At 35.6% G+C, this 26,838-nt stretch overlaps 2 protein-coding genes across 2 annotated transcripts in view; one reads left to right on the top strand and one right to left on the bottom strand.

The window, feature by feature from the left end:
- XRCC4 (X-ray repair cross complementing 4) overlaps positions 1 to 20,996 on the bottom strand; it is a 95,146-nt gene extending 74,150 nt beyond the window's left edge. The window contains exons 1-3 of the mRNA XM_015809949.1: positions 20,932 to 20,996; positions 8,161 to 8,312; positions 6,542 to 6,732 (exon numbers count right to left, since the gene is read on the bottom strand). Of these exons, the coding sequence (XP_015665435.1) occupies positions 6,542 to 6,732; positions 8,161 to 8,299 (330 nt within the window). The 5' untranslated portion in view covers positions 8,300 to 8,312; positions 20,932 to 20,996. The remainder of the gene's footprint in view (positions 1 to 6,541; positions 6,733 to 8,160; positions 8,313 to 20,931) is intronic.
- Positions 20,997 to 21,218: 222 nt separating this feature from the next.
- TMEM167A (transmembrane protein 167A) overlaps positions 21,219 to 26,838 on the top strand; it is a gene marked incomplete at its 3' end in the record, with an annotated part of 12,239 nt that continues 6,619 nt past the window's right edge. Inside the window, 2 exon segments of the mRNA XM_015809950.1 lie at positions 21,219 to 21,273; positions 25,993 to 26,102. Of these exon segments, the coding sequence (XP_015665436.1) occupies positions 21,271 to 21,273; positions 25,993 to 26,102 (113 nt within the window). The 5' untranslated portion in view covers positions 21,219 to 21,270.

Consider the following 26,838-nt stretch of genomic DNA (forward strand, 5'->3'; position numbering starts at 1 on the left):
ATTGGCCTAGGGGGGGATTTTATAGGGATTTTAAAGGGATTTTATAATTTTTCTAATACAGGTTATTTAATATATATTTTAATTTGGCTTTTAGATATTTATTGTATAGCTCTGTTTTTACTTACCTGTAAGCCGCCCTGAGTCCCTCGGGAGAAGGGCGGGGTATAAATTAAAGTAATAAATAAATAAATAATAAATCATGGCTTCAAAATCTAAAGGACTGGTTTGGACAAAACTCAGCAGCACCTTTTCGTGCGGCTGCTGATAAAAACAGGATCGCCAACATGATCGCCAACGTCCGATAACGGATATGGCACAAGAAGAAGAAAAAGATGCATAATTAGGTATTACTTTTGTAAGGGATGCAAGAATATATCAGAAGCATTCTAGGGTTGCGGGGTATAGAAAAGGTTGGGAACCCCTGTTCTAGAGAAAAGCCACAGGACTTTAAATGGTACATGCTCCTTTCATTTGAGACATCTTCTGGTTTCAAATAGGCTTTTCAACCATGATTTATTTATTAGATCTAATAAACTTACAATTTACTGTTAAGAATACTTTTCTTGTAATGTGTATTATGATAATAAGTATGTTTTCTGTTCTGTATGCAATGAAATCTGGAATTAAGTTAGGGCCATGTAAAGTGCCATTTATTGTGAAAAATGCATTAGTTTACTTCCTGCCTCATAACAGACATGAATCACAGCATTCTTTTTTTAAATAATTGTGCAAATGACTTTTCCATAGTAGAAGCAACATAGATACCAGCATATACACAGTAGGCTGAAAATGCTGGAACATGCATGTGCATTTCAGCAATGCTATCATTTTTCTGTTCAATTGTGTCCAATTCTCAGAGATTGCCTGCACATCCAAGAAAATGCATGGCCTTTCAAATTTCTTGGCAAGATGTCTCAGAAAAAACCTTTCTCTCCTTTCTAAGGGTGAGAGAAAGTGAGCAGAACAAGGTTACCCTGCTGGTTTTGTGCCTAAGGTGGGATTAAAACCCACAGTCTTCCAGTTTCCAGCCTGATGCCTTAACTATGACAGTAAACTGGCTCCCACACTGTGTCATCATATGTGTGCTTTTTATATCCTTTAAGCAATTGGGATGGATGAGATAACTGTATATTAATAGGCTTTAATAAGTTATACAGTAGGTCAAGATTTGCAAAAATAATCTATAAACCTGTAAGACAATTTGATTTATCTTAAGCATATTTGTGATGCGTCTTAACATTATTTCTTCATTTTAAGCATCAGTTTATGTATAATGTTGTGAATAAACAGATGGAGTGAAAAAGGTAATATTTCTCAGTATCTAATTATTTGATAACTACCGGTATCTTAAACCCTATTTCTGTTACTTTAATCAGACTGCAAAGAAGTATGGTTTCATTTCTGATGCTGAAAAGATTTTGAAGAAATTGCTTTAACCTTAAGAAAATAAATAATATAATTAACACAACAAAATTACAAACACAAAGAAAGAGATAACAAAATCAAAACGGAGTAAGAACACTTTCAAACCCATTTTCTTGTCACTAATTTTACTGCTCAGCACCATGGTTTGTACTAACTGCTGAAAAAGAGACGATGGCTATGAAATCACACAATCATCCTTCCATAATACTAACTATAATACATTTCAGATGGAGGGTAGTCTATTTAAGAAAAATGAGCACCAATGTTTCAAAAGAAATAGAAAATGGAATTTTTTGGCTTTAGAGATCAGTCAGTTGTAACTTTTAAATACAATTTAAAAATTAGTTGTGGTTGTTCTTTTTGCACATCATGGCAAAATTATCCTTAAAATACAAATTAATTGAACTAATTCAGCTCCTAATTACTTCAAAACAGAAGTGTGCAGTATTCATATCTTAAATAATTATTTATATTATGATATGTACCATACAATCTAAAAATCTATATCTGCTAATACCTTTTCAATGAGAAATTATTACAGAATCTAAGTAGTGAAAAATCATGTTGAAAATGACTAAATTAAGCCTTCTTGAATAATGAATCAAAGTAAATCAAATATATTTTGCAGTAATCAAAGTGTTCTTCTTCACATAATATACAACTAACTAATATAAATCTAACAAAATATTTTTACAACTAGACAGCAGTACAAAGACAGCAGCAGTCAGAGATTCAAAGTAATTTGACTAATTTCATGGTTTCAGAACTCAGTCTTTGAGACAGATAAAGGGAAAACAACAACAAAGAGACTGACAGATACTGTACATTTTAAAAAGTATTTCCCTGATTGCATCAAAGTCCTGAAATGAGATTTTAAGATTGTACTTTGTACTTACATCTTCCAATTTCTGAAATTCTTTATGGGTTGCAAAAAAGTAAATGTAAAGATTAGATACATGCAAGGCTAACAGTATGTGAACAAGAATTGGGATTAATTCAAGGAATTACATTGGCTCCAGCTTCAGATCAATTGTTGATCTTTATTTATGATGTCCTACAATCATTTTATAATCAATAAAGACTCCATAATTACTCTTTCACCCACCTGCTTAAGGCCAAATGGTAGGCAAGATGTTTACATACCCCAGATTTAAATTTAATTTGACTTAAATTCTGTTAATATTAAAAATAAAATAAAACAAAATCCGAGTCCACTAGATAATGTTGCCAGTCTAGACAATAATTTAGGGGTTAAAGGTTTTCCTCACAAAAAAATTATTTCTATTCAACTGAACAAGCCCAAAACTGTAGCATAGAGCATATATTCCTAAACATGAAAATGATATTCAGAGTTTAAGCCCTTGAGAAATCATTTTGGAAACATTTAATGGTGAGGGGGGTCCTTAGTACTCTCTGAGCTTGCTTATTTTCTTGCAGACGTTTCATTACCCAAACTAGGTAACATCATCAGTGCTAGGTAACATTTAGAGGTATATTTTAAAAAATACAAAATGTATATTGAATCGATAAATGACTTTCATGCTTTAATCATTTTGAAAAATAAAATGCTGGGGTAGAAAATATGGAACAAATTACTCAGATTTCTTTTTGAGCCACAATTTTGCATATGCCAGAAATTTCTTTGGCTAAAACTTTACTAATGTTCACAAGAAACTACAATATCTGCCACCTTACACCGAAAAATTTGCTAGTTCCCAAATATTGTTTATCAAGAGCTCTTTAATCAATTTAATTGCCACCTCCAATGAGAAAGTCTCAGAGTCCCATTATTTGCGATGTGCAGAGAGCTCCTAGGTGAGGTACTCAGAAAGATTTACTTCCAACTGGTCACCTACTTAGATCAAACAGTAAATTTCTGACTCTTGTTATGGTGTTTGTTTAGGTGGCAGCAGTTTAGCTGGCCAAGCCTGAATGGCCCCTTACTGAGTTCTCAGTGTGTGTGGCCCATATTGCCTCTGCAGCTGCTTTGACACACAAGCCCTACAGCGTACCAGGCCTATTGTTATTTTAAAATAATTCTCAGTCATTTAGTTTGCCCTTATCAGTCTAAAAACTATATAGAAAATGTTAAAAACTCTTGGAAAAAAAGCAACTTATTTTTTTTTTAAACAATCTGCTAATGATTAAATCCATTCATCCTTATTATTTTTCATCTACAGATACCCCTTGTTCTTTTATTTGCAAGTTTAACAAGATCCAAGCAAACATATTAATAAATGTGATATTATATATCAGTTCAGTTCCCTCGTTATATAGATTCAAACCCAAGTAATGTTAGCAGAAAATTAATTTAGTATGGAATTATTGTATAGATATACTGTAGCATTTTATTATTATAAACTCAATAACAGAATAACAGAGTTGGAAGGGACCTTGGAAGTTTTCTAGTCCAATACCCCTGCTTAGGCAGGAGATCCTATACCTAATTTGGGTACTGAAACATCTGCAAGAAAACAACCAAGCTCAGATAACACCAAGGACACCTCATTTCAACTCTGTGCTACAAATATTTTCCTTTATTGAGAACCTATACCATTACAAAAAAAATTGCTGTCCAATCTCTTCTTAAAAACCTCCAGTGATAAGAGCACTCACAACTTCTGGAGATATCTGTTCCACTGATTAATTGTTCTCACTATCAGAAAATTTCTGCTTAGTTCTAGGTTGGAGTTCTCTTTGATACGTTTCCAACCATTATTTCTTGTCCGGCCCTTTGGAGAATAGATCGACCCACTTCTCTCCTGTGGCAGCCCGTCAAATATTCCATTGTCTTCAATAAAAGTATAATTATATACAGCAATTTCAATTTTCTTTCAGTAGATCTTTGAATTTACATTTATTTTCTGATTGCACTATCAAATATATTTTCATGGCATCTTATATAGTAACTGAAAAATATCAGCAGAAAGATACAAGAGAAACAGACTAGAATGGTTGCAGGAACACAACTGGAGTCATACAGTATCTAAATCTAGCTCTAGGTGATTCTATTGCCGCCCATGAATTGGTAACATTCATTTTTTAATATAATTGTAAGTATTCAAAGCTAGATTTGTACAGCCATATATATCATATACAACAATATACCATATGCACCATTTTCCTGGCCTAAATTCCTTTATTTTATTTGTTTGTGCTATTTAGAGGCTGCTCAATTCCATAAGACTCTGTGCAGCTTGCATTGTTAAAAACAATTAAAAAAACAAAGAGCATGTGAGTCAGGAAGAAAATATAATCAAGTATATATCCTACAAGGGTTTAGCACACCCTTAACCCAACCCCAAAACCCCAACAGCCAGGTTTTCTCTGACTTTTTGAAAATGACCAATATAAGAACTTTACAGATGCCTGGAATGATGCTGTTCCAAAGAACAGGCTCAAAAGGCAGGCTTCCTAGATCCCCAAAATGGCATTGTTTGGTTAAAAGAAACTAGAGCACACCATTTAATTTGTTAAATTCTGCTGTTGCTTTATGTTGCTTGTATTTTTTTCATGAACATAAGAGCATTAACCTACCATTAAATGTTCCCTCCTTTTTGTAGAAAGTTATCACTTTACAGTAATGTGTTTCTGCAAAGTTTGTTCTTAACTTGAAGAATTGCTGTTTCAAAAAGCCTGGGGCAAGCTGGTTATGATCCTGCTATTAGATATGTCTTTTAGAATTCTGTGATACAGTTTATTGTTTTCCCTAATGTTCTTTTAATTCTTAATAACATATGCACTAACTAGAGTTGTAAATACATTTGAAAGATAAATTTCATTAAAAATAAATACATTATTTCAGTTTTCCTACCAATTACCTATCAGTTTGGCTCAAACTCCAGCATATGGAATAGGTTTAAGTAGTATATAAACTTCTTAAATACTTAAATGCAACTGATTTAGTGACTGTTCAGAGTAACAATGGCACTGAAAAAGAGATTTACACCTACTTACAACTGTCACAGCATCCCCACTGTCATGTGATCAAAATTCAGGTGCTTGGCAACAGACATATATTTACAATGGTTGCACCATCCCAGGGTCCTGTGATCACCATTTGAAACCTTCCCAGCCAGCTTCTGAACAAGCACAGTCAAGGTTAAGCTAGATTCGCTTAATGACCACATGGTTCACTCAACAACTGCAGTGATTTGTTTAACAACCATAGCAAAAAAAGGTTGTAAAATTAGGCATGACTCACTTAACTGCCTTGCTCAGCAATGGAAATTCTGATCTCAATTATGGTTGTAAATTGGGGACTGTATTTAGGAGACCTACATAAAGACACACAATACAGATGTATTAAAATGATACTGATTAATAATAGTGATCATGATCAATGTAGTATGATCTTAATGGTCCCTTGATAGAAAAAAGTAGGCAACAGACATATCAACAATGTGCACTGGTATGGATCCCCCTCCCAATCTTTTTGTATTGCAGGACTTCAAACTCCATTGGGTCAAGTTAGGCACTGGGTCAATGGGACTGGCATAGTAGTAGTTCATGGCCACCATAAGTTTGTCTACAGTACCTTAGAGATTTGGCAGTGTATAAATACAGGAGGTAAATAAATAAATGACCAATATTTGTGTATATTAAAATAAATTTAGTAATGTTTCAAATCACAATAGTGTGTGTGTGTGTGTGTGTATACATATACATATTTTTTTCAAATTTTTTTTCAAAATTAAGGGACAACTGGAATAGCCATTTCAAACTTTTTTCTCCCATATTTGGGCCTACAGGGTGCACCAAACTTAAGATAACATATACATATATATATCTACATGCATCTGTTTATGTATCTATGTTTGTATTATAGATTCATATTTAACAAATGAATCCTGCTTTACAAAAGTTTGGAACTGAAAAGTCAACTTAATGTTTATTCTGACTGTAGAATTTTTAAAAAGCTTCTCATAAGCATAATATTTCTTACTGATTTTTAAAAACAGAATATTATGCTAATAATTAAGTAGTATACCAGAATTTATAATTGCTGAAGTTTAAGCCAAAGGTTTAAGTATCCACTGTTCCTAAGATTTATGGCATCAAATGATGATTTTATGACATAAAAATGGAGAAATAAAACTAACAAAGCAATACTTACAGTAACATCTTTCAAATTCTTTTCATATGAAAAATGAATTGATTCTCCATTTATTTCTTCTTTAGAAATATCAAAACGGTATGAATCTGAGTACTCTTGGTCAAACAACAGTACTTTTTTAAGTTCTTCTACATACTTTTCTTGTTTCATTTCCATGTCAGAAGCCTCTCTAGAAATCTCTTCTTCAGACACTAAAAGATAGTAATTCAAAGAATTAAAGTAAATTTGAAAAAAAGGCAATTATAGCTATTGAGATATAAAGAGATAGGTTTCAAACATGTTTCAATTTATTTGAAATCACAATTTATTTTCTAAAAGTATAACCAAAATATTACATGTTTTACATTTTCTTTAAAATACTGAAAATGCAAGAGGCCTTCCTAACAAAGAACCTCTTATACCACATTTTTAAAATTGAGCAAACATTTCACAGAACACAGCATTGTGGTTCTATTTAAAAAGACATTTAAAAATCAAGACAATTGAAGTAGCCTGTTCCATAATACATAATTATATGTAGAAATGATTACCAAATTCAAAATATCATTATGGAGGAAACACTACCATAGTTACCAGTAATGAAGGGAATAAAGCATCTCCAATCACGAAAGAACATAAAGAGAAGGCTATCAAAGTACTTAAGTTGTGTTCGGAATTTCTATCATTACCTGGAAAGAGATGGTAGGTACAAAATATTGGTCTGGATCAGTGCTTTTTTTCTTAAAAAAAAAAAAAAAAAGGTGCTGGAACTCACACACGTCATACAACCCGCCTTGCCTACCCTACAAGGTTCCATCCAAAAAAGGTGCCGGAACTCCGTTCTGGGCATTCTATGAGAAAAAAAGCCCTGATCTGGATCAATCTTTGATTGGTTCAAAGATGGTTCAACTAGACACTCATTGAAGTTTTATAATATATACTAGCAGTACCCAGCCACGCGTTGCTGTGGCTCAGTCTGGTTAAATGGAAAAGAAAGAAAAGAGAAAGTGCACGTTTGTGTCACAGGTGTGACATCTATATAATAGTAGGTATATAAAAACATGCGTGTATTCGAATGCAATGTTGTGTCAAAATTTCAAAGCAATCGGTGAAGAACTTTCGGAGATTTAAGATTTTGAACAAACGAACATTTACATTTTTATTTATATAGATTGTAATATTTATAATTTAATATGAAATTATAGATTTATACAACTCAACAGAAGAATATAATTTGAATGTTAAATTAGTAATCTATAATCTATAGATTTTAGAATACACTGTACTCTTTACTGATTTCATACAGCCTTCAGAGCCCAATAAAGGAATTGGCTATGATTGTCTGGTTTCATTCTTCCTAACCGGGGGGCAAGAATAAGTATCTGCAATGAGGCAGAAAAGGGAAAATTTGCTTCCATTGTTTCTGCCATATTCAGAATCAGCTCTAGAGTCTCTTCAAGGAACAAAAGACAATTTTCCCAATTAAAAAATAATTGTGAGGACAGGGAAAACTTCAACTTATTTTGGGTAAAGAGAACATAAGTAGAAAAGATGGAGTGGGGAACCCATTAATAAATCAATGGTAATAAGTCATACAGTAATTTATCATACTATTATACTTTATTGTAAATTTATTATACCTCTTCCATTCCAAGATGATTGGCCGTCACTTAGTATAAGATCAAAACCCATACCCAGATCTTTGCACCAGGTTATTTGCAGAAAGTATGTTGTGGCTGGATCAGAAATAGGACATAGCTGTCTCACTTTCTTCTCCATATTTTTCTAGCCACTGTTTTTAAAAAAACAGAAGTTAAAAGTTACAAGGATAGCAGCACATATATTTCTATTTCAGTGAATATAAGCAAATTTCAAAATACAAAATTCACAAGCACTGCTGACCATATCTCTACACATCAATGCAAATATTTAGATGAAGTAATTTCATTTTCCTATAAACAGTAAAATTTATTTTTAAAAAGTTATTATGAAGACATACTTAAGCTTTGGGTGCTTAAATAATGTTTTTATATGCAAAAGCTAAATAAGTAACAATTCAGTATTGTGGAGATCTCAGTATTATTAAGCATAAAATAGACAACTTTAGTATATAATTTAATCTATTTTAAAGGTACTTATGAATGCCATATTCAGCTTTTAGATGTTAAAATCTATATAAACTTATCCTTATTAACCTTAATAGGGGATGGGGATGGGTGGCACAGTTCTGCACTGGTTCAGCTCCTTTCTCTGTGGCAGGTCCCAATCGATGTTGATAGGGAGTGAGAGGTCCAGCTCTCAGCCGCTATTCTGTGGTGTACCACAGGGCTCGATACTTTCTCCACTCCTTTTCAACATCTATACCAGGGGTAGGCAACCTTGGCTCTTTTATGACTCGTGGACTTCAACTCCCAGAATTCCTGAGCCAGCATGGCTGGTTCAGGAATTCTGGGAGTTGAAGTCCACGAGTCATAAAAGAGCCAAGGTTGCCTACCCCTGATCTATACGAAACCACTGGATGAAATTACCCATCACCCAGGTTGAGACATATACTGCATGCTGATGACACCCAACTCTATATTTCTACTCTTGGTGACCCAAGTGATGCTGTGGCTGCCCTTGCGCAGTGCCTGGAGGCTGTGGGGGTTTGGATGGGGAACAACAGGCTTTGACTGAATTTTGATAAGACCAAATGGCTTTGGGTACGTGGGGGGACTTTCTCATCTTTGACTCTGGATAGGTTGGCACGGCCCAGAAAGACTCAGACCGCAACCTGGGAGTTCTCATGGACTCACAACTCCTGTTTGAGGAACAGTGGCAATCACAGCTAGGAGAGCCTTTGCACAATTTCATGTTGTGCACCAGTTGCGGCCTTTTCTGGAGCAGAATTCCCTGCACTCAATCATTCAGTTCCTGGTCATTTCACTACTGGAATTTGTAATGGGCTCTACATGGGGCTACCCTTAAAGAGCATTCGGAAGCTACAGCTGGTATAGAATGTGGTAGCACGGGTAGTTTTGGGGGCCCCAAGAATAGTCCCTGTAACAGTATTGCTCCATGAGCTGCACTAGTTACCAGTCTGTTTCCAGGTGCAATTCAAGGTGTTGATGATCATCTTTAAAGCCCTTTATGGCATGGGGCCAGGTTACTTGAGGGACTGTCTCACCTCACTGGGATTGGCCAGTACCACTCATGCTGGCAGAGGAGGCATGCTGCAGGTCCCATCAACCCGAGTATTCCAGCTGGCGGGGTCCAGGAGGGCCTTTTCTGCTGTTGCACCTGCTCTCTGGAACATCTTTCCCCCCTGATGTGAGGTTGGCCAACCCTATCTTTTCATAAGGGCCTAAAGAAGTGGCTGTGCCAGTTGGCTTAAGGCCCCAGTGGGGATCAGCGCAATGGAGGTGGTTGATTGAGGAATAACAGATCCCATCTCTCCCCTACTCCACCCCCACCCTCCCCATGTGTCTCTGGTTGTAAGGTTTGATTTAACACTTTATGTTTTAACTAAGATTAATTGTAAGCCGACCCGTTACCCTATGGTAAGATGGGTGGTCATAAATTTTATTTTTGTTAAATTAGAAAATCACAGTTAATATTGATATAAACCCATTTTCGTTAGTTTTAATGGTTTAAAATCATCAGTGTTAATAATATCCAAGCAACATTTTAAAAATACATTGTAGCCAAATAATAAAATGTATTTGTGTTTTAAAACAATACTACTTGTGTTTTGTTAACATATAATATTTAAAACTAAATGAATAAAAATTAGTGGGGTAACTGTTTAGCTCTGCTGTAAGAAGCAACAAAGACACATGTTAGTGTAATTGTACTACTGTTTTTTTTATATCGCAGAAGCTCAATCTAAGAAGTTATAGTAAGCCAAGAGCAGTCAATTTTTTGAGTCTGCATTTATTACCATTTGTAGGTCTAAGATAACCAGTACATTAGGGAAACAATGCAGTTGATAGGGCCAGATTTTTCTACTATTTTTCATCATACAGTTTTATTTGAACTTTTTACTGATATCGTAGTTTTGGATTTAGTCTATTATTTTTATATATATTCTGTGTCTTAAGAAAGCAGGAAATCAATATGGGGTGATTTGATACCAGAAGTTGTAGTTGTTCTAGCACTGGAGGCTTTTAAGAAGAGATTGGACAATCACTTGTCTGAAATGGTATAGGGCAGGGGTAGGCAACCTTGGCTCTTTTATGACTCATGGACTTCCAACTCCCAGAATTCCTGAGCCAGCATGGCTCAGCTTGGAAACTCTCCCTTTCCCCTCAGCATGGCTAGCTCAGGAATTCTGGGAGTTGAAGTCCACGAATCATAAAAAAGCCAAGATTTCCTACCCCTGGTATAGGGTTTCCTGCTTGAGTAGAGGGTTGGACTAGAAGACCGCCAAGGTCTGTTCCAAACTCTGTTATGCCACTAAAATTTGGCATAGCAATTGCAGGGAAATCTATGGAACATCAACAAAAAAAGAGTTTCAGTACCATGCAGTCTTGGGGTCACAGTTTGTGCCTAGCCACAAATTTTTATGTGTTTTATTGAACAAGCCACAGTGCTGAGATTCACGCATTACATGAATAAATACAAGAAGGTTCAGCTTAACGTTTTACTTATAAATTAGGACTGTACATTAAATCAATATAAAAAGTACAAAGGCACAGCAAATTTATTTATTTATATCCTACCTTTATTATTTTTACAAATAACTCAAGGAGGTGAACATACCCAACACAGCTTCCTCCTCCTATTTTCCCCACAACAATTCTGTGAGATGAGTTGGACTGAGAGAATGACTGGCCCAATGTCACCCAGCTGCCTTTCATGGCTAAGGCTGTATTAGAACTCATGGTCTCCTACTTTGTAGCCTGGTGCTTTAGCCATTGGACCAAACTAGTTCTACTAAATAATAATAATAATAATAATAATAATAATAATAATAATAATAATAATAAGTAGTAGTAGTAGTAGTAGTAGTAGTAGTAGTAGTTATGAAATACTGAAATAATTGAAATAAAATAGCAAAGCCTCAAAATATCTGTAAAAAACAAAGAATAAACAAAAGCAAAAGGAGTTAAAACCATAAAATAATCCATTCTGTTATAATTAATCCCTCCATTTCATTTTAGGATGTTAGCTATTTGCCTCAGCCTCAAGCACATAACAAACTTTTTATCAATGTGGTAAGAGTATTTAAAGATCAGATCTTCCCATAAATTTATAGATGATGTATGGCCGAAAGAAATTAGTTCACTCTGGAAAATGAAGCTCACACAAAGATTTTAAATGGCACACATGTTTTCATAACTTCTGTCAATGTTTTTTCTCCAAGCTCCTGCTGTTGCCCCTAGCCTAATAAGGTCACAAGGATAGTCTTATCCATGTATGTAAGTAGCCTAATGACACAATACATTCCATGTAACTGAAGACATATCAGAAACACTAGCACTGATAAAATAAAAAGCACAAGTGAGATCCAACAAAGATCTATGAATATCTTCTATCTACCTAGGATCACAAACATGCCATTCATTACAATTCACTGATTTGCAGAATTTCCTAGAAATACAAGTATACATGTTCCTGAGAAGCACCAATTCCTTCAGAGCTATATCTCTCTTTTAAATTATTCTAAAAAAAAAATACAGAAAAAGTACACTATGTGCATTTTTTTTAAAAAAAAGCCATTATTCGTAAAATAGTCTATAGTTTATTCAAATGCATGATTGTGATTTTTTCCCTCAGAAAGTGTTTAAATAAATATTACATTCAGTTTGCTTATTTTTGACACTGAAAAAAGACATTTAGAATTTCTCACTGGCTTTAAAAGAGTGTTTAAGAATATATGATATGGTGGCAATTGAATTATTGGTAGGGTTTTCATTTTATAGTGCTATCACTGTTTATTTAAGATAACACTTACAAAACCAAGCATTTATCAACTTTTGAAGATAATAAGAATGAATGTTTACCCTGCATTCTAGTATCCCATAAAATAATAATTGTCAAATGGATTGAAACCACTTTCAAGGAGTAAATAATGACACTTCGATAATTTTATTTGCAATCTCTATAAAATTAAAACATTTGGTGCCAATGTCCTTTATTAATTAAAGGCATTTTTAAAAAGCAGAATGATTATGGTAATAGAAAGGCAAGTGATTTCTCCTAGTTGCACAAAAGAATCATATTTCATATCAATATCTCACCATAAGACAAGTAAGAAACAAAGATTGACTTTCAGGTGGGAATAGCAGAGTTCTACCCAAATTTGTCCATCACTAGCTTTATTGAGAAAAACCAGACAGTTGGCAATTGAGCTGCTCATCTTTAGTACTTTGTGTATTTAGTGGTTGGCATCTATGATCTTTATTAGGCAATGCTTCCTTCTGAGGGAGAATCAGCTGTTGGCTGGCATGTAATTAGTTTGAGTCTGCTCCACAAACAATGATTGTCCACAGTTCTGATGAATAAACAAGACAGTTTTTTTTAATTAGCTGACAAATCATTTTGTATACTGCTTTGGGTAACTCTCAAGCACAATACAGAAGCCAACTCTTGACTTCCTTCACTGCACTACAAAGTGTCATTGATATTTCAACTTCAGCTTTTCATTTCTGACTTGCAAAACTGTCTTTTGACTAAGGAAAAGGTTTAGCAGCAGGTGCCTCAAACTTCAGCCATTCTGCTTTGGGAACATGCAGATCTAAAAGAAAAATATATTGCAACTTTAGCATTTACATTCATAGTCCAATCCTGTCCAGGTGCTAACATGTGTACTAGGCCATGAAGAAAGTGGTGAGTTCTATAAGAATAACCTGAATAATTAGTCATGTAGCATCAATTCTATTTCTTGGGGAATACAATACAGAAAGTATAGTGTAATAAACCTATCTGTCTTATCCTCTAATTTCTTGGTACCTCAGAACATGATAAAAGCATTATCTGTGAGTGAGACATGATAAGCATCTATTTAATCAGTTTAAAAGGTTACTTATACAGAAGGATTATTATATCTTCTCCATCTCCATCTATGTTAAAACAGTTATTCCATGACTTGTTTTACAGTAATATTTTAGAACCTCTTTAGAATAAAAAAATAAATAAAATTTCACATATCCTTTCATTTAGAACTTTAAAACCTTGAAAACAATAATAGCCTAAAAAGACTGGGCTTACACAAACTTTGTTAATTGTTAATCCTCAAAATCTGTATGTTAAATTTAGAGCACAGATTTAATATTTTTATTTTGTTATTATTATAGGTTTTATTAATTTTTTAAAATTACAATCTTTAGAGTTTAGTAAACAGCAAGTTTTCTGGGTTCGCATATTTAACATTAACTTCTTCAATGTAAATCTACTCAGTACTGCACAATCCAGTATTTTTTCTTGATCTTCCTTTCTTCCCCATATTTTTTCCCTTTTCCCCTCATTAAACAATTACAACTTTTAGTACTATTGATGTATACAAAATTAGATATAGAGATCTTCATCATATTTTACTAATATTATAGAAATAGCAAAATATCAATTCATAAGTCAATATCCTGTTTTTCGTGCTCTTATTAAAATTTGATTTCCCATTAATATTTAAAGTATCTTTATCAGTTATGATTTTCTCAATATTAATTACATTTATGTAGTTAAAAAATTTTATTCATACCAATCCTCCTCTTATTTTCAAATTTCCCATATCAAAAGAAGAAGAAAAAATGCTATTTTAATTCTAAATCATACCTTCCATTATAAAAATCCAGTTATATCTAAGGGTCATCCGTTCTTTTAATCATATTCAAACAGGTATATTAAGCAGATAGTGCCCCCTCTGATAGATCAAATCCTCTGTTTTTTAAGTCTAACTCTTTCTTTCTTTCTTTCTTTGCCAAGCAGCTTTCCAAGCCAAGGCGATTAAATCGCCCGAGAATTTTCTTTCTATTTTTGTGAAAGCTGCTTAGCATGATAAAGGCAATTTAGGTAGAGTATTTCTGGGGAGCAACTCCACCCATCCATATTACCTAGACATTTCCCCTGCCCGCTCTATGTTCCATTTTCTAGAATCTTCGTCCTTGTTTTGGAGAAAGGAGTAAAGGGTCTTTTATATTTTCATTGTTATAGGTAGGTCTTGCGAATTTAATATTTTATATGTGCTGGAATGTTCCCAACCTCTGCAATGCATTTTCCATATCATGCTTCTTTAGCGCCTCTGAGAGTTCTATTAGTAGATACTATCAAAGTGAAAAAAAAATGGATGGAAGTTTTGGTGAAAAGGGAAAGAACACATCTCCACACACACAAGGTTACTTTTTTAGATTTCTGATTTAAAAGAAAAAGGATTGCAATAGAGATGTTATTTTCCAATTAAATTAACTCTTCTCCCATTTTATACAATTCCTATATTTTGTTCAAATCAGCCTTGACCCTAGTGGCTTGCAAATCGGTTTCACTGAAACTGCAGTAACATAAACAAGGATAAAGAAATTTCTTTAGTTTTTGCTGATCCCTATCTCTTAACTAATATTTCAGACTATAATAATAATTTGCTTAAGCCTGATTATTATAATTTTGATTATTATAATCACCACCACAATTTTATTTGGAAAAACATAATTTGTTTGTTGGGGATTTTGCAGGGTGGAATGGGGTGGGAAATATTGGACATGAATAAGAACAAATGAAAAGTAATAGTTATTTTGCTCAGTGTAAGAAAGCTCTTTTTGAGATATCAAAAGGCTTCTTTTTAATGAACTATAGTATTAAAAAAAGTCTAAAGCACTTATTGGAATTCTTTTCTTGCCTATTATAATGGATGCAGACTGAAAAAAGGAAATGCACTTTAATTTATTATATAGTAAATCATACTGAACAAACAGCTGCTATCATTTTATAAAAAAATAGGGTCAGAGACAGAAATTAAAACCCTCATAAATATTACAGTCTGGACCAGGGAGTTGCTGATGGACACTTCCCACATTTAATACAGTGGAAGTTAAACTTCTCAACAAACAAAACAGGGAGTGATGGAATCCTACACATCAGTTAATCAGACACACAGTAGTAAGCAAGAGAATCAGTTTGGTGTAATAGCATAGAAATCAGGTACCTGTGATTTCTAAGCTTGACTTAAGCATGAAAAAGCAGCTGGATAACTTTGGGCCAGTCACTTTCTCTCAGCCCAATTCATCTCACAAGATGGAAAATGGGAGACAGGAGTATTATTCATTGCCTTGAGTTCACACATACCCCCACACAAATGGCAGAATAGAAATCTGATCATCATCATCTCCCTTCTCTCATGCAGCATGTTCCTGGCTGTTGATCCAGGCTTTGATCTTAACTTAATGCCTTCAGCCTGAATGAATACTGTAAAAGAACAGTATTAGCTCCTGATCACTCCTCCACTGCCTTCTTTAGTGTTTTTTTATTCATTTCTTCCAGGCTTTTGAAACTCAAATCAGCAATAATAATCTTAGAATCTCTCACAAAATGATGCCAGAATTTCCTACATACAGCTCAAAGTCTTCCAATTTATTTCGAATCATCCTGTAAGTTTTTATTCCATAATTAAAGGGAGAAGAATCACAGATGGAATCCATTAGATTCCCTCAGGAACATAAAAAGTCTTCCCAAATACTTGAGTATTGGCAACATACAAGCTTCAAAATGAAACTGAGTATACAAAATGTAACTTTCCCAGCAATTGCTGCATAGGTTTTAATGTGACAGGAAAATCTTAATAAGTCTGAATCATTGCTCAGAACTTCACGAAAGCAATGAAGGATTACCTTCTTTTATAAGGATAAATAACTACGATCAGTAATTTCCATAAGAATTTGACAGAAATATATGCTTGTCCAAAATATGAAATAAAATGGTAAATATGCTTGTCCAAAACATGGAATAAAAATAGCAAATGTGTTTATTTTTCTATGTCTGTCATATTAAAGGCAATTTTAATTATATAAGTTTTAAATTCAGTCCAACTGCAGACTTCATCAAGTAGACCATAAATACTAAATTCCAATTTATTAACTACACACAATGTTTTATATACATCAGAATTGAAGTTTAAAAGGATGGAATTCCTAAAAATAGCCCAAGAAATCCTTCAAAATGATATTTTTGCTGCTGTTAACAATATACCTTTTATATTTAAGGAGCTGCTGAATTCCGTCCCTTCTTCAGAAAGATCTTTAATACTATAATGTGTTAAAATACCTACATTCCTGAATTATATTGTATTTCTCTCCCATTTTACATTAATTTAACATCAACTCAACATCAGCATAGCACTTATTAAAATGTAACTGTAATATTGATTTTAATAATGAAAATGTACAGTGTGCATTAAATGAAAACTGTAAAGGAAGAAAGAGACATGTGGATATGATTTTTTTATAATCTGTTTGTCAAAACTTCTGAGCAGTCTAAATTTCAGGTTTTCTTTTTTCTTCAATAGAAAATCACATTTACTTTTAAAGTAGATGACAGACTCAAAATAATAAAAATAAATTATATTAATATATTAATACAAACCTCAGTTCCTGGTAAATTATGTTGTGAAAAAAATGGATCTATTGAAGACAGCCAAAGCCAATACTTATCAAAGCTTAAACTCAGCTATGATCCATTTCCTGCCACCTGTATTCCACTGTGTACTGAATGAATTTAATTTGCTCTTTCTCCTCATGGTCACATGAGATTGCTGGATCATTTTAAATGACTTTCTGTTAAACAGAATGTACCAATCCAATTTACTGTTTTTTTTCATAAAAGAAAGCCTAATTAATATTAAAAATAAAAATAATATTGGGTGTGGTCTAAATGTTAAATCAACATAAAAATAGATTTTTTTTCATTTGAATAGGAAAAAAATAACATCCTGACAACAAGACAGAGAATGTTGTTTGCTAGACTAAAAGAGAGGGATTTTTTTTCAAATGTAGAATAAGACCCAATATTTTTTTCTTTTTCTTTTTTCTTACTATTCCAAAATAGCCAATAGGGAACATAGAACTAAGACACTATTGGTATATTATATAGATATTCCTGGAGATAATAAACCTTTTTATAACATGATTAAAAGTTATCTGAATCAAAAATGATATAAAAAAAGGAATCAGCACTTTAGAGTGATAACACCTTCCTTTCTTCCTCCCTTCTTTTCTTTTCCCTTCCCTTCTTTTCCCTTCTTTTCCTTCCAGGATTAATGTAACTATTTTAGGTTAAGAAAAGAAATTGCTGAGGTAGATTATTATTGGCTTCTTGGTTTATTTAGAATAATTGTTGTAAGTTCTTGGAAACTGATAGTGCTGAAGAAGAGGAACTTTGGTTGCAGAAAAAAACGACTGAAAGATGAAGAAAAGAAGAAACCGAAGAAAAGAATGTGAATCTGGCAAGAGTTATGCCATGTTGTGCTGGACAAGATTGGAAAAAGGTAGGCACAGTCTGCAGAATGATGTTGGGCCAGTGTGTGCAGTAAGGGATTAAGCCAACCAGTGGCTGTAATGGCTGTAACAGGATGTACTCGTCTGTGGATACCATCATTTGGAATCTGGTCAAAGAGCAGTACAGTATGACTCAAATGTAAATAATGGCACAGAGACATATCAGTGATATTCAATTAGAAGGCAATAATTGAAGAAAAAAAAGCATTACAGGAGCTGAAATAGACTAATAAACATAACAAGACAAAAAGATCAGATATTCTGTGCCCCGGAACAGACTGCATTTGTACTGGTGCAGCTGGAACATGAGAAAGATTGCTGGAAAGAACTAGTTCTACAGCTTAACAAACAATGTATTTGTGTCAGTTCATATCTACATAAACAGAACTAATTTTATAACAAATGAATATTTGGAGAACGTCCACAGGAAAGTCAACAGCACCAAAAGAGAGGATGCGACTGGGCAATCAATGCCCTGCCCTTTTCTGTATGGATACAATGTGTATGAACCCATATTAAAAAGAAGTCGGACTTCAATCTTCCACTTATGTTCACCACTTTATTGCCACTAATCTCCCCATGTAGACATGGTGCTGGTTCTGCTGGTGGCCTTTGCAGAAATGGAAAAGGTCAGTTGAGCAGAGATCCAGAAAGGGCATTTTCTCTCTCTGATGTATTACCTTATCTTATTTCACATAAAAAAGGATTATTAAGAACAACATGTTTGTTGAGGCAGAATCATCAGTCTTTACAGATATAAGTTCTATCTCATATACTGTTTTAACTTATTTGAAAGTGATCAAAAATATCTGGATTGGGACAATATGGGGGATCTTATGTACTTGAAGATTTTTAAAAAATATTTTGGCAAAATCTTTCATCAAGGGCTTTTGAATAAATTTAGTAGCTATGAGATAACAGAAAATAAATATATGGTTTTTAAATGGGAAACAGTATGACTAAATGACCAGTTTTTAATAATCATTTATCAAAAGCAAGTGGGGGCATCCTCCAAAGTACCTTTTTAGCCTGTACTTCAGATTATAAATTACCTGAAGTTAAGGCTAACAAATTGTATGGCCAAGTTTGCAGTTATCATCACATTTACACAAGATTAAAAAAGCTCCAACTATGAACATCAGGCAATAAAATGGAAAATCTGGTTCAATAAAAGTAACTTTATAATGATGCATAGGAACGAAATTTCCAACTCTGCATATACACTTATAATGACTAACCAGGGAAAAAATTCTAGGGCTAGGCCAAGGCAGATAGCCTAAAGGAAGTAGTATAAAAGCTTTACAAAGGGATTAAAAGATGCATATTAATACCAGATTTGGTCATCATATCCATATTTATGATTTATTTCACTAATGTTTATTTCTGGATAGTTTGATGTTGAAATACCGGAAAGGAAAAAAAATTCAACTTTCAATGCTATGACCAATGGAGCAAAAATTCAACTGAATGGCAAAGGAAGCTATATAGAAGTAGTCATTAACTTGAAAGTCTAACAATAAAAGTAATTTGACAATTGGTAAGTGGTTGATTGATAAGCTGTTTGACCATATAGGCCCATGGTGGCGAACCTATGGCACGCGTACCACAGGTGGCACGCAGAGCCTTCTCTATGGGCACGCGCACCATCGCCCCAGTCCTAGGCCTTCAGCTGGTTTTTATAAAACCTTTTTGCTTTAGGCCTCCGCCGCCATGTGCAAAAAAAAAAAAAGGTTCAATCAATCAATTTCAACTTCTTGCATGGGAAAAAAAAAATCTCGCAAAGTTGGAACTGATTGATTGAACTTTTTAGTCCCACCCAGTCTGCCATTACCACCGCAGCCACACCCACCCAATGGGCCACACCCACCCAATGGGCCATGCCCACCCGGCACCCGACCATACATAAGTGGGTTTTGGGTTGCAGTTTGGGCACTCGGTCTCTAAAAGGTTCGCCATCACTGATATAGGCCAAATCAAGTATCAATAAAGTATCTTCAAAAGGTATCAACATACCAAACTACAGAGCAGAATACATTCAGAAAAAGGTATCACCTTTGCATCAATCTGTTCTAAAACAAGCTCTGACAAGAGTTACTAGCTCACCTATCAGAACTTTATAGAAAGCACAAGAGTTCCTGTGACATAGAAAATGTATTTCTGCCAACCAGCTCACGAATACCAATGTGTCACTTAGGAGTTTTCACTTCCCTTTTTCCCAATTTGCAAAGTTAGGAAGAGAAAATGTTAGGTACTGGAAAAAACAAAAATACTATACTATTCATCAGCCCACGCATGAAACCTCAAACGTCCTTGAGTTACTAACTCACAAAGTGTAACTTTTGTCCAACGATTCTTCTTACCCTATGCCAGTGTTTTTCAACCTTGGAAACTTTAAGATGGGTGGACTTCAACTCCCAGAATTCCCCAGCCAGCAAAGCTGGCTGGGGAATTCTGGGAGTTGAAGTCCACCCATCTTAAAGTTTCCAAGGTTGAAAAACACTGCCCTATGCTACCTCACAATCACATGCGAAGACACAAGAAGTAACAAGCTAACATTGGCCTGGGGAAGCAGAAATGGGACCCTAATGAACACATAGTTATAAAAATATCAAGAAATGGTTAATGAAGCTCTGACCCAGGCAATGAAAAGAAGAAGAAAAAAAGACGAGCCAGGAGAGAGCACCACTGGCATCTTGGTATACACACACCTTTTATACCAAATGCCACGAGCGTGGCCAGGGGGATCCCTACGTGTCTGTGTATCTCCAACTGTGCCGGTTCCTCCCTGCAAGAAACATCTGAGAGGAAGAATGAATAGGAAAAGTATGTTTTCCGCCTTGAGTTATATATAAAGAGGGGGGGGGGGATAAATATAACCAGTGTTAGCAATAAGAGCGCTGTAACAAATGCGATTACGCTGCCCTTTCTCTGCTCCCCCCCTCCCTTTCCTACCTTGAACAGCACTGAAAATTTCACTTCCGTTTTTTGTGTGTAAACTCCGCCTGTGTGTGGTGTGTGTGTATATGCGAACACGGAAGCACGCGAACATATAAACGACCTTGATTTTTCTTACTTTTTTTTTTTTTTAAATCTACTATCGAGAACCTACCGCCGTCATTCCCATCCCAGGCTGAGCGACTCTCCCTTCCCCTTCTTCCAATCACAACGCCGACACTTTCTCGTCGGCGTCTCTCCTCCGTCCAATCAGCAGGCGCCCTTAGGCTCATCTTTCTTTCAGATCCCGCCCCCTGGTTACCGGAAGTGTGATGTGGCTCGTGGCGGCGCGTAACTATGGTAAGAGCGGCGTTCGGGGAAGAGGCCTGTCTCCTTTGGAAAGCAGGCTCTCTGGTTCCTTCGGCGGCGCGCGGGAGGCAGCGCGGCCGCCCCCGGGAATGGCCCGATAACGCGCGTGGAAGGTCGCTTGGCCCCTTTCCCAGTGTAGCTTCGTCGCCTTTGGCGTTGCGAGAGAGGCCTAGCTGACAGTGTCGTGAAAGGTGGTGTCTCAGAAAAGAGCATCACTTTTTACTCCTCCCCGCCGCCTTTGTGTAAACTACGGGTGGCGAAATCTTGGTTCGCCAAATAGCCGGGCTAGTTTGCGGCTCAAGAGTTTTGTGCGAATCTTACCTTTGCGATTCAGTGTGCAGTACCCTGCGGTTTAGTTAAAAGAGGATAAATGGGTTGTGTGGACACAGCCCCTGTATGTATATATTAAAGCCTTTGCTTACTGCCTATTTTACTTCTGTGCCTGCTGCTTTTATATTATTCAAAGAGGTGTAATACCTTTGTTTTATTTTTTCTTTTAAAAATTGCATTTGTAATCAGTATTAAAAGCACTTGGGGTCAATTGCACAGTTGTTGCAGTTAAATCAAAATTTCATTTTTTGATTTCATTATCTCTTGTCTCTGGTGACCTAACAAATATTTATTACATAGAATATGTAGAATAGAATATAGCTGGAAGGGACCTTGGAGGTCTTCTAGTCCAGCTCCCCCCTCCCCCCGCTCCCCTAAGCAGGAGAACCTATACCAGCGGTAGGCTGGGAGTTGAAGTCCATGAGTCATAAAAGAGCTGAGGTTGCCTACTCCTGACCTATACCATCTCAGACGAGTGACTGTCCAGTCTCTTCTTAAAAACCTCCAGTGATGGAGCACCCAAGATTTCTGAAGGCAAGCCGTTCCACTAGTTCCAAAGGTATTGATTAGAATATAGACTTATACACCAGTTCTATAGATGCAAGACAAAATATTTAGGTACCTTGTTTGCAGATCATTGTCTCTAAAACAGAGGTCCCCAACCTTTTGGACACCAGGGACTGATTCCGCGGAGAAAGGTTTTTCTGCGGACCGGAGAGTGCGTGGTTTTGTGTGCTGCCTGCATCCCATGGATGGGGCTTTGCTTGTTTGTGCGGACTGGTTGCTGGCATGCCGCAACCCGGTACTGGTCCATGGACCAGAGGTTGGCGACCTCTGCTCTAGAACACAAAGCGGAATCTACTATTTATCAAACTTATACTGTGCTGCAATCTGATGATTCTCAGCACTTTGTGGAATGTGCAATATGACAACAGTTAAAACATGGCTAATGTGATTTTTAAAAAATGACATAATACCACCACAGACAGAACAACAGACAGCAAAAACAAGAAGAAAATGTGGTGCAGTACTTGTTAAGAAGCCCTCCAAATAGTACATAGAATGTTAGAATCAATAACTTATTAATACATGTAAAACATATTTACATGGGGATAATTCTATTGCATTAAGTTGGGTGTCTTTCCATTTCTATTTAAAACAGCTTGTATTACCGTATTTTCTGGCGTATAAGACGACTTTCTAAACCCTGAAAATCTTCTCAAAAGACGGGGGTCGTCTTATACGCCCAGTCTTATACGCCGGAAAATACGGGTATTCTATTTTATTCCTTTATATAAGCTGAGGACGCGATGGGGCGGCGGCCGCGAGCCGCTGCCTCCCGTCCTGCTCCCCCTCCCTGGACGTGATGGGGGCGGCGGCCAGGAGCTGTTGCCTCCCGTCCTGCTCCCCCTCCCCACCTGTTCAGCTGAGGACGCGATGGGGGTGGCGGCCGGGAGCCGCTGCCTCCCGTCCTGCTCCCCCTCCCTCCCATTCGGCTGAGGACGCGGCGGCCAGGCTGGGGGCGGCGTGGACTCCCGACGATGCAGTGGCCGCTGCCGTGCCGCCGCCGCCGCCACCACTGAAGCCGCTGCCTCCCATCCTGCTCCCCCTCCCCACCCGTTCGGTGCCGTCTGCCTTTCATTCTCTCTCTCTCTCTCCTAACCTGGGGGGAGAGGGAGAGAGAGAAAGAGAGAAAGAGGAAAGAAAGAGAAGAGAAAGAGGAAAGAGAAAGAGAAGAGAGAGAGAGAAAGAGGAAAGAGAAAGACGAAAGAAAGAAGAGAAAGAGAAAGAGAGGAAAGAGGGAAGGAAAGAGAAGAGAAAGAGAAAGTTAGAGGAAAGAGAAAGACAGAGAAAGAGAGGAAAGAGAGAAAGAGAAGAGAGAGGAAAGAGAAAGAAAGAGAAGAGAGGAAAGAGAGAAAGAGGAAAGAGAAAGAGAGAAAGAGAAAGAAGAGAGAGGAAAGAGGAAAGAGAAAGAGAAAGATAAAGAGGGAGAGGGAGAGGAAAGAGAGAGGGGGAGAGGAAAGAGAAAAAGAGGAAAGGGAGAGAAGGAGAGGAAAGAGAGAGAGAAAGAGGAAAGAGAGAAAGGGGGAGAGGAAAGAGAAAATGAGGAAAGAAAAAAGATTAAGAAAAGAGAGGAAAGAGAGAAAGGAAAGAAGAGAAAGAGAGGAAAGAGAAAGATGAAAGAGAGAGAGACAGAAAGAGAGAGGAAAGAGAGAGAGAAAGTTAGAGGAAAGAGAAAGAGGAAAGAGAAAGAAAGAGAGAGGAAAGAGACAGAGAGGAAAGAGACAGAGAGAGAGAGAGAGACCCTTTTGACATCTAAAATGAAGATAACACTGCATATATCCTTTTTTACCTTTATTTTATATATACACACACAAACATACACACACACACACATACTGTATATCATAAAGGTAAAAAAGGATATATGCAGTGTTATCTTCATTTTAGATATCAAAAGGGTTTTGCGGCTCCCAGTGTTTTGTTTTCGGTGGGAAACGTGTCCAAGTGGCTCTTTGAGTGTTTTGCGTTGCCTACCCCTGATATAGCCCAAACTCTATATTTTAACTGGAAAAGTTGGGGGTCGTCTTATACGCCCAGTCGTCTTATACGCCGGAAAATATGGTATATATTTTATGATGCCTCCTTTTATTACACTTGGGGCAAAAAAATAGGGGACAGAAAGTGAAAGAATGGTGACAGGACAATTGTTTCAGTTATATTTAATTACAAATTTAATTGCAGTATGCTAGGCAGAACTTCATGGGAAATAATAGATATTGTGTACAAAGGTGCCTAAAGAAGAAAAAATACATGCAATCCTAAGCATATCAGGTGGCAAGAAAAATTGTCTTTGGAAGGATTGAGAATTGTTTAGCAGCATAGATTATAAGACCTACTTTTTTTAGATCTGATCTAGAAAAATTGCCTTTTTCATTTTTACACAAAGGCTATTTTATACATCATGGTAAATGAAGTGTTTCATTTAAATGAAGATATATTGAAGCTGCCAGAAAATCTGGTTCTTCACCCAGGCCTTTGGTGAAGATGACGGAAGCTTTGTTTGTTATTCTGCCATCTCTACTTCTTTTGATTTTATTCTCTTGTTTTTTTCTTTTAAATAATTTTGTATGACATTCTATTACCTCTGTACTGTTTCCCAGTTCAGAGTTGTTGGGAGTCAGGCAGAATATACATTTAATAAGTAATAATCCAAGTTGTCAAGTGGGGACTGCTCAGTTATCCCCACTTGATTTCTGCCAAATGAGAATAGTTAAAGAAACCTCGAAAGTTCCTCACTTAGTTTAATCATACAGTGTGAATTATGAATTCTAACTTGCTTACTTCAAACTAGTGTCTGAAGTCACATATTCAAATCCCTGCCTTTTGTGGGCATAAGATAGGAATCCCAATTTCCACATTGCATATTCACTATCAGAAATGGTATAGGGTCTCCTGCTTGAGCAGGGTGTTGGACTAGAAGACTTCCAAGATCCCTTCCAGCTCTGTTCTGATTGATTGATTGATTGATTGATTGATTGAAAAAAATAGAATCCATCATAAGAGCAGAAGAAGCTGCTACACCAAATGAGACCACCAAGTATCAGTGTTATTAATTGGCATCAATTCCACAAGGTTTAAGGCAGATATCAACTTGGCCTTTCTGAACCTAAACTAGATGTCAAGGATTACAACTGGGCCTTTCTGCACATAAAACATATCCTGAACTCTCCAGGTTTACATCTAAATTATATGTGGCTTAATTCACTCTGTACTGCTCTTTGAGATACTATTTTGGTGAAAGCAAAATCTGCCCTTTTCTCATAACTTTATGCAGTCATCTCTTATTAAGAGGACATAGTAGAGTATTTGTATCCCGGCTTTATTATTTTTACAAATAACTCAAGGATGTGAACATATCCAATACAGTACAACTTCTCCCTCCTATTTTCCTCACAACAACACCTTGTGAAATGGATTGGGTTGAGAGAGTGTGACTGGCCCAAGCTAGATTCATGCCTATGGTGGAAATCAGTGTTCCCTGATTTTTAGCTTGCTATATTCCAAGTTTTGCTTAAAAGCCAAAGTTTGTAATATCGGAACATGATACCCGACGAACATTTTGACTATTGAAACTAAGCTGAAGACTTTAATTTGCAAAGTAATTTATGAATGATCTGAAATTCTCAATAATTGCTTTGAAAAAGAAATTATCTAGTATTTCACTGTTCCTTGATAGAATGGGTATATTAGAATTATAATGCAAATAATAATAGGCTGTTAAATTTCTTATTTTTGTAATTATGGGAAGAAGTAAATGAATATAATAAAGAGAAATTTTAAAACTGATGGTAATTAATATATCACATTTTCTTTCAGTCTGCAATCTTCAATTTTCAGAGTCTTCTGACAGTAATCTTACTGCTTATATGTACATGTGCATACCTAAGATCTTTGGCTCCCAGATTACTGGATAACAATAAAACAGGGTATGTGCATTTCTAGAAATTTGGGGAAAGGATATGCATGTAAGCTTGTTTTTAATTTTACTATATTGATTTTGTTTTGAAATGGATTCATTGATACAAATCATTGTTAATCCTAAAATGCTTAATTACAGTAGAAATCATAATCACAGAACATTTTCATTTTCTTAAAATGGAGCCTGCCTTTCTAAGAAGTATGAGATTTCATTATTTAGAGCATTAGAGAAAAATTTTTTAAAGTTAATGTCATTCCCCCAGTGTTTTATATTGGTTTTTTATTATTATTTTATGGAGATTTTACAATTTTGTGGTTTTATTTGGCATTTTTATAACTGTAAATAGCTGAAACCTAGTTTGAAGCTAACAATGTACAAATCACGTAATAAATATATAAAATAACTTACAATTTAATATTTATTCAGTAAAACACTAATTAAGCTAAAATGCCCAATCTAAAAACACTTTCTAAATAAAACTTTCTTACATATCATTTTAAAATAGACAATAAAAGTAGTACATCCTTCCCAGGGTTTATTCTATATTTTTGACACCATGCCTTTTCTTTGAAACTCAAAGACTTTAAGAACGATTAACAGAAGCTAAATCGAATTTCCAAGCAACCTGATATGAAGCAAAACAAATTCTTTTATCCCAGGCCATTAGGCTTTAAAAGCCAAATAAAAAATTAGCCAAAATGTAATTTGATGTCTTTTTTTTACAATCTAAATATATTTTAGTA

This window comes from Protobothrops mucrosquamatus, unplaced genomic scaffold, assembly GCF_001527695.2.
Source record: "Protobothrops mucrosquamatus isolate PMUCROS unplaced genomic scaffold, P.Mucros_1.0 scaffold6, whole genome shotgun sequence".
NCBI classification, from domain to species: domain Eukaryota; kingdom Metazoa; phylum Chordata; class Lepidosauria; order Squamata; family Viperidae; genus Protobothrops; species Protobothrops mucrosquamatus.